The sequence below is a fragment of the Dipodomys ordii genome, unplaced genomic scaffold, assembly GCF_000151885.1.
Source record: "Dipodomys ordii isolate 6190 unplaced genomic scaffold, Dord_2.0 Scaffold42, whole genome shotgun sequence".
Classification (NCBI taxonomy): Eukaryota; Metazoa; Chordata; class Mammalia; order Rodentia; family Heteromyidae; genus Dipodomys; species Dipodomys ordii.
In genome coordinates, this window is record NW_012267258.1 from 3,811,049 (window position 1) to 3,820,153 (window position 9,105).

The window sequence follows — 9,105 nt, forward strand, 5'->3', positions numbered from 1 at the left end:
GAGGCCTGGATTGGTGAGCTTCTAGGGCCGTGGCCAAACATTGCACCCATGCCCAAAGCCGGCCCTACCGGGTGTCCGGCGCTGCTCAGTGCGCAAGCGCAGATCCTACCCGCTCTTCCCGCGCTGTAAGCCCGGCCTCCCGCGGCCCACAGCTTGTGCTTCCGGGTCACGTCTTGACAGCGGCTTTCCCAGCTCAACGTCACCCTGCTGTTCGGTGAGTGCGGGCCTTGGCGGGACGGTCTGCAGGCCGGTCCCCCCCCTGCACCGCGCCCACCCTTGTCCCCTCCGCCCTCTTGAGGTCCGCGAGCCTCCAGGCTGAGGGTGGGGATCGTGGCGGGGGTGGGGTGGGGGTAGGCCGGCGCCTCGGCCCAGGCGCAGCTCCTGCCCGGGTCCGTGCCGCACGCCTGCCGGGACGGCGGGGGCTCTGCGCGCCCTCCGCTCCGCCCCCACGGGCCTCCGCCCCGCGGCGCCGCCTAGGCTCTCCCCCGAGGGCCGAAGGGGAAACTGCAGGCCGCCTCCCGCTCGTCCACTGTTCACCTGGCTTTGAGGGTCTCCATAGAAAAGCAAAGAATCAAAAGCCAGGTGCCAGTGGCTCACGCCTGTCATCCTAGCTCCCCAGGAGGCTGAGAGCTGAGGATCTCGGTTCAAAGCCAGCCTGGGCAGGAAAGAGAGAGAGAGAGATTCTTCTCTCCCATGAACCACCAGAAAGACCGAAGCGGAGCTGTGGTTCAAACGGTAGCCCGCTAGCCTTGAGCACACCAGCTCAGGGACAGCGCCCAGGCCCCGAGTTCAAGCCCCAGTAGGCACAAAAATAAATAAACGAATAAATAACCCTTTGGTGTTTGCTCTACATTCTAGAAATGGGGAGTGAGGCGGGCTTTCAGCCCTTACCAAGGAAAGGACTCCCTAAGGGTCAAACCGTGTACTAGCTAACATCTAGAGAGAAGGTAGGGTTAGACTACTCTTGGACTCTTCCTGACAGTGAATATTGCCAGTCTGCTCTGAAGTTTCGTTGTTTTACCTGGGGCTTTGAGATAGCAAAGGACTCACTGGCCATCCTCTTAAGTTGGGAGTCCAAGAGCATCCTGAAAAAAGAAACGACGAGAGTAGGGTGTGGATTCATCAGATTATCATGGGACAGAAATTAGGCTCTGTCCCTTGGTCCCTTCCTTGGAATCCCGACTCATTTTTACCCCCCCCCCCCCCGCTTTTATTTGCTGCAAAGAAGTATAAGCTACAGACTCTTGTCTTTGAGGAGTTGGGTGTGAATATGCATATTCCTATACATCTATATACCTATTATTAGGAGGGGGTGCTGGGATTTGAAACCACAGCCTTAGCATGTGCTCTTTTACTGAATACATGGCTGTGTATATATGGCTATAAATATGTAATATATATATATTATATGGTGGGGGGGGAATCCTGGGGCCTGAACTTTTTTGCCCAAGGCTAGTACTCTACCACCTGAGCCACAGTTCTACTTCTAGTTTTTTTTTTTTTTTTTTTGGTGCTTCAGTGGAGCTGAGAGTCTCATGGACTTTCCTGTCTGGGCTAGCTTTGAGCCACAATCCTCAGGTCTCACGCTTTTGAGTAGCTAGGATTACAGGTGTGAGCCACTGCCTGGCTGTGTTTTTTTATTGATATATTTTATGTTTGTTTTGTTTTTTGGGTCCGGTCGTGGGACCTGAACTCTGGGCCTGGGTGCTGTCCCTCAGCAATTCAGCTCAAGGCTAGCACTCTACCACTTGAGCCACAGCACTACTACCGGCTTTTTTCTTTTTGCTTATGTGGTGCTGAGGAATCAAACCCAGGGCTTCATGGATACAAGGCAAGCACTCTACCACTGAGCCACCTTCCTAGCCCTATTGATATATTTTAAACAGATACAAATGGCTACTGATTAGCAAATAAAGAAACTAGTAGACATTATAAAACATTGTACAATGTGTGAAGGGATAGATTTCAAAAATGATGTTATAAAATGACCAAAATAATACACATAATATGCCTAATTGTTGCAAATCTCACACTTATTAGGAACTAATGTGATAAGCTTTACATTGGTTCAACAAATATTGAGAACCTACCATGTGCCAGGAACTACAGGGAGAAAAAAATAAATGTCACTATCTTTATTCCTAAGGAACTTGTATTTTAACTAGAGCCCAGATTTTTAATTTTATTTATTTATTTATTTTAATTGCCTGCCTTGGGGCTTGAACTCAGGGCCTGGGCACTGTCCTTGGGCTTCTTTTGCTCAAGGCTAGCCCTCTATCACTTGAGCCACAGTGCCGCCTCCAGCTTTTTCTGTTTATGTGGCACTAAAGAATTGAACCCAGGGTTTCATGCATGTTAAGCTAGAACTTAACCACATTCCCAACCCCAAGAGCCCATGTTTTTACACCTAAAGAGTTGGTACACTGTAATAATATATACAGGCAGGCGTGAGCCACCTGCATCCAGCTATTTACAGCTTTGATAGGTACAGTTTCATTAAAAATGTACCATTGTAATTGGCTACAATTTTACATGTTCCCTAGCATATCTTATTGTCAAAATATAATTGATGTATCCTACAATTTCCATCGTAGTTTCAACATAAATGTGCTGCAATATATTTCTCAGCTGTCATGAATAGCCAATTTAAATTTTTAATAAATTTTAAATATACTTGTTTTTCTACAACTGGAACATGTTTTACTGGTGTGAACTTTGATTTGTTTTTCAGATTTTATATATAGATGACTCCAAAGTATAGTTTTTATTCTTTTTAAATTTTATGTTATCTCACATATTTCTCTTTTTTCTCCTTGACTGACGCATTTAAAAACATATCACAGGTGCCTTACCCTTATTAAGAGGTTGTGGGGCCTGAATTCTGGGCCTGGGCGCTGTCCCTCAGCTCTTCAGCTCAAGAATAGCGCTCTACCACTTGAGCCACAGCGCCACTTCCGGCTTTTTTCTTTTTGCTTATGTAGTGCTGAGGAATTGAACCCAGGGCCTCAGGCATGCAAGGCAAGCGCTCTACCACTGAGCCACCTTCCCAGCCCATGTACTTATTAAATATCTGTATTTTGGGAGATTCTGTGTCTGGCCTTACTTACCTGGGCAAAATAATAAAGAACAAAGTCCTTGCCTTCTAGTTGATTATAGTGTAGATGGAGACACACTATGTACACAGCTATACTGCAAGGTAATGTGTATCACATACATGTGGATGCTGTTAATAAGTAACAGAAGTTCTGAAGAGGAAAACAATGTTTATGGAATCTTCAAGCCTTCAAAAATATTTCCATTTTACTAGTCTTGGTTGCAAACCCAAAGAATTTCACGGAAATCTTAGCATTGAACTTCTAGGGAAGTCTTGTGCGCCTAGAGAGTAGAATAGAGGGCTACATGCAGGTTTACTCAGGCCTCCAGCAACCCTATGATAATGAAAGGTGGTATTAATGAACCACTGATCTCCTTGACTTGTGCTTTCAGTGGTGGGAAACCTCAGAAAACACTTAACCCTAAGGACAGGCGTGCTCAGTGATATTTTGTATATGCCTAAAACTTCTTTGTTTCAGGCAGTTTGGAGCATGTAAACACACTCTGAGCCTTGATGAGTTCCAGTATGTGGTATATTATGCAGAGCATTCAGAGCAAATACTCTCTCTCAGAACGCTTGATCCGAACAATTGCTGCCATCCGTTCCTTCCCACATGATAACGTAGAGGACCTCATCAGAGGGGTAAGTGTGCTGCTGCTGATGCAATTGCTCTGTGAAGAAGTGGGAGGGGAACATTTCTGGTCAATTGGAAGAGATTACAGGCTTGCAACTTGGAATTAGATCACAAGAAGTTCTTCCAGTCTTTTACATGACTTCTTTTTTGTTTTTTGGGTCCAGTCATGGGGCCTGAACTCTGGGCCTGGGCGCTGTCCTCAGCTCTTCAGCTCAAGGCTAGCGCTCTACCACTTGAGCCACAGCACCACTTCCGGCTTTTTTTTCTTTTTGCTTATGTAGTGCTGAGGAATCGAACCCAGGGCCTCAGGCATGCAAGGCAAGCACTCTACCACAGAGCCAACTTCCCAGCCTCTTCCAGTTTTTTAAAATGTATTCAGTTGATATTAAAATATATTTCCCTCAATATTTTGCTTTGCTCACTTTTTTGTGTATTGTGAAATATGTTGTAGATAACCCTAGCTTCATGCTCTTGCTAAAAAAACACAAAACAAAAAAGCTCTGAATATGGTACATGAGGAAGCTATCAAGCTCTCCATCTTCCATACATGTTTTGCTAAGAGTGGTCGGAAATGAGAATAGAGGTGTTTTCAAATCTTTATAAGCTTTTCTCCACATCTAGATTACAGTGATTACTTGAAGAGATGACATGATTACTTCCCTTCTATCTTAACAGCTGCCAGTTATAGATCTGCTTAGTAACTAAAATACTTTGATCTGATATATCCCTAACCACTTCTGTTCAATGGTTACATGACTGAAATACTAGATGGTAGTTGATTACCTATTTTGTATATTTTTCCCTGTAGAAGATAAGCTAGGATCCTCCTTTATAGCCTGGGGTGGGGTAATGGCTTCCAAGTTATGCTGCACAGCTGCAGAAGGAAGGTCTTAGCTTGTTCCCGTTAAAAATGGGATCAAGAAGACTCAGCAGTAGGAACTTTGTCAGTTCTAATTCTAGCTCTGCTGCTGAGTCACTCAATGACTTTGGTCTGACTGGCATCTCCATCACCTTCTTCAGATTAGGAATCGAAACACCAGATTTGGACTATGTGGCAGAGCATGCCAGGACTGAGGGGCTACCTTAAAAGGATTTATAAGGAAATATGAAGATGGCCATACTGTTAGTAAGGGTCATTCGTTGAATGGCAAAAAGAATGTGCCGGGTCTGGCCTCAGTCTGGCATTATCACACTTTGCTTTCAGAGCAGGGTGTCTATAGAAAGCAGATGGCTGGTCCAGCTCTCTTGCCTATGATAAAGGATTCCCTCAGCATTTACACATAAGGTTATGTCCTCAGAATGCCCAAGGGTGGTGTTGGAGGCATGGCTCAATTGGTAGAGCGCTAGCCAATGAGCAAAAGTGTCAGGTACCAAGTTTGAATTCTGATCATGAACCTCAAAACAGAAAGAAAACAAAAATCAAAGAAAAGAATGTCCAAGTGGTCATTTTAGCATACTACCTTGTGGTGAAATGTAATCACTTGATCTGAGGAACTGACAGTGTTTTCCTTCCTCTTTTGTGTAAGTCCTTGATTTGGACGTGGACATTACAATATTGTTTACCTAGTAGAAATGGAAACTAGGAACCAGTAGTTTGTGTATACTATTGTCAAGATTAGTACTCTCTTCCCTCAGACTCAGTTCTGAGTCTTAGGTGACTGTGTGAGCCAGAGCTGATCACAAACTGAATTTCCTCTTTGCCACAGGGAGCAGATGTGAACTGTACCCACGGCACCCTGAAGCCCCTTCACTGCGCCTGTATGGTGTCAGATGCTGACTGTGTGGAGTTACTCCTGGAAAAAGGAGCTGAGGTAACTACTGTTTTCAACAATTTGCTATTATTGACTTGCTAGAATTTGAGTTTCACAATTTCTTTGAATTTCTCCTCCTATCCTCCAGATTGACCTTCTAATTGATACTTACCATCAACATAGCCAATATTAAGGAAATGTCTAACCATGAATCCCTAAAGTGATCCTACAGACTTCATTCCTTTGCCTTTCTTTCTTCTTCATTTAAGCTGTCCATGTCTCCCAGAAGGAGCTTTATGTCTTTCTTCCCAGCTCATTTCCTAAGGGCTGTTTATATTTCCACTGAATCGTCTTTGCTTAGGGACTGTCAGGTGCTGGAAGCACAGAGACCCTTCAACTCTGGTTAAATCTAAACCACTAGAGACCATCTATCACACAGAATTTAATGAGGCAATCCCTTCCTTGGGATTGGGCTACTTGTATTTTTTTTTTGCTCACAAATTGTTTTTCGTTCACTTGTTTTTGCTTTCCTTCTAATGTATCTTAAGACAAAAACCAAAAATTAATTTTTGAAAGTCGATCCTTGGCATTGGCATGAAGCAGCATTGTGTAATAAATAGCTGAAAGAAAAGACTCTGGAGTGAGACTTTATGGTTTAAGATTCCACCTCAGTAACTTGGTGTTACCTTAAACAAAACCCTTAAATTCTTCCTTGCCTCACCTTCCCCATCTATAAAAAGGGAATGATCATGGTATCTTATGCCATAAGGTTATAAAGTGAGGAAAATCAGTATGGGGTATTTGCTAAGTAAGTACATATTAATTTATTCAACTAGCACTCTTGATTATTTGTGAACAGTCTTGAGGATGCATATGCTGAGATATTATTTTGAATCAGGATGAAGCCTGTATGCAGTTCCAAACACACTGGATAGTAAACCTGAGATAGAGCCCCTCATCCTGTGTCTATCAAGTCCAGCTGTTCTCTAACTTGCCATTAGCAATTCCAACTCCCAGGATTAAACTTCTTTGTGAGTGGCCTGAGTGAAAACCAATTATACCGTGAAGTGATCAAAGTGAAAATATCCAGGGGGAAAATGAAGCTTAGCCAAACTAAAAAGTTAAACTTATTTAAATGGTTTAATTTTTATCTCATTTTATGAGAGGAGATATGCCGTTTATTAAACTTGAGAATTTGAAAAAAAATGATACACACTTGAAAAGCTGCCTTTTCAAGTACTGGAAGATTTGTGCTCTTCCCTCCACATGCTTTTCATCTCTTATGAACTCACTGCATGTTTTGCAAAGAGCTTAATGTCACATTTCGAGTGCTCTATAGGATTAGAGAACATAGCAAAACTATTCAGGCTGAGCCTTGACCTCTTTATTCATTCTGGTTTCCATTAGCTACAGGATACAAAAAGAGTCAGGACAACAAGCAGTTCTCCAGAGGGATTTTCTGCAAACAAAGCAGTGTTAAGGACTCTAACGTCACTTTCCCTTGCCTTATTCTGTATTCTGTGGTAGAGTCTAGTGAATAGAGACATGAACATTACAGCAAAACCCTAAATAAGGCCAGGCCAGCTAGTTAATGCACAGAATAGTGTCAATTATCCTGGGATAGTTCCTTTCATATTTGCACCTAAGTTCCTGTCATACCTCCATCTTGATCACTTAAGGCCCCCTGGGAATTGTTTGTTGAACCTCTTGCTCCGAACACTGCACAGCAAAAGTAATGGGTAAATATATGGAGGATTCTTCGCTGCACTTCTTTCTTTCAGTTGTCTGTCCACTGTAATATAGTTCGTCCCCCTTTTACAGGTGAATGCCCTGGATGGTTACAACCGAACAGCACTGCACTATGCAGCAGAGAAAGATGAGGCGTGTGTGGAGGTCCTGTTAGAGTATGGTGCAAATCCCAATGCTCTGGATGGCAACCGAGACACCCCACTTCACTGGGCAGCCTTTAAGAACAATGCTGAGTGCGTGCGGGCTCTCCTGGAGAGTGGGGCTTCTGTCAATGCCCTGGATTACAACAATGATACACCACTCAGCTGGGCTGCTATGAAGGGGAATCTTGAAAGTGTCAGCATCCTTCTTGATTATGGTGCAGAGGTCAAGGTCATCAACCTAAAAGGCCAGACACCCATCTCCCGCCTAGTCGCTCTGCTAGTCAGGGGACTTGGAACAGAGAAAGAGGACTCCTGCTTTGAGCTCCTCCACAGAGCTGTTGGACACTTTGAATTAAGGAAAAATGGCACCATGCCACGAGAGGTGGCCAAAGACCAACAGCTATGTGAAAAACTGACTGTGCTCTGCTCCGCCCCAGGAACACTAAAAACACTGTCTCGCTATGCTGTGCGCCACAGCCTGGGCCTCCAGTATCTGCCAGATGCAGTGAAAGGCCTTCCACTGCCAGCTTCTTTGAAAGAATACCTGCTGCTTGTAGAATAGCCTGGAGATCCCTGAATCATCACACAGGCAACTCTGGGTGAGGTTTTCCCTGCAATACTATCTCTCAATCATGGAACACAGAAAAGAACTTGTTCCTGTTATGTGGTTTAAACATTTCAAAGCAACATGTCACAGCAGTAACTTCCACATAACCTCCCCTCCCCACGCTAAGCAACCAAACCTCCCCAAAAAACCCACAAAAATGCGTCACTTTTCTTTGCTGTTTATTGCTTACTTGGCGTTTTATACTGCAAAAGAAGAGGTCTCCCCAACACCTGCCCCTTTAGGGAGAGTCAACCACGCAACTAAAATTTCTCTAGGAAGATGGCAAGTAAGGTGTGTGTGTGATTTTCCTTTGGGGATAGGATTTAATAGTACAGAAGAATCCTTCTAGAAAGCTTTTTAGTTGATTTGTGAAAAAGATTTAAGAAAAATCACAGTTCCAGCTAAGCAACAATTGGCATGCTGGGATGAAGATACTCCTGCCTGCAAGGGTATCATAGATTGTGAATTGAGCATTTGGAAGGGACTGTCCCCTTACCCAAGGAAACAACAGGCTTTGCCTTTCTTCATAAATGTGCCCAGGGATTATTTCAGATACCTTGCTGTTCCCACACTGAGGAGAGAGCAGGTTCGAAGCAATCCTAAGAAGTCCTGAAAGTCCTGAACTATTTTGATGTGGTTCTTTCACTAATGAGCTCAGGAGGCGTTTCCTGTGCTTTCGACAAAGGTGTCTTTGCCTTAGTCAGGAGAATGAGATGGGATGCTTAAACCCCATGGGTCTTCTCCATTCTCTGTAGAAAGCTTGCTCTACTAAGAGATAGTGTTTATTGTATTGGAATCTTTGCCTTTCATTGTTCTTTGGAAGTGGAGTTGAGGGAATGGGGAAAGAATATAAAAGAGCTACTTTGGAGATGGACCTCCTGCCCAAAAAAGATCAGATTCAGTGAACAATAACTTATCTACAATACTCTTGCTTTTCATGTTCTGAAATTAGATCAAGTTAAATTTTTTTTGTAAATGGTCTGTATGCATATTTGAAAATCCGTTTTCAAAAACTGGTTGGGAATTACAAAATGGAGTTTGTTACCAGCTAACTTGAAAATGTCTTCCTTTGTCCTTTTGCTGTTAATGGAGCTTTTTGTTTTTTGCCCATTAAAAGAAGAAATAAA

General features: G+C 43.5%; 1 protein-coding gene across 1 annotated transcript; it reads left to right on the top strand.

Moving 5' to 3' along the window:
- The first annotated feature begins 153 nt into the window (after positions 1 to 153).
- Positions 154 to 9,105, top strand: Asb8 (ankyrin repeat and SOCS box containing 8). Its single transcript, XM_013018850.1, has 4 exons — positions 154 to 214; positions 3,573 to 3,736; positions 5,435 to 5,539; positions 7,301 to 9,105. The coding sequence occupies exons 2-4, from the start codon at positions 3,608 to 3,610 to the stop codon at positions 7,931 to 7,933; spliced, it is 867 nt and encodes a 288-aa protein (XP_012874304.1). The 5' UTR covers positions 154 to 214; positions 3,573 to 3,607; the 3' UTR covers positions 7,934 to 9,105.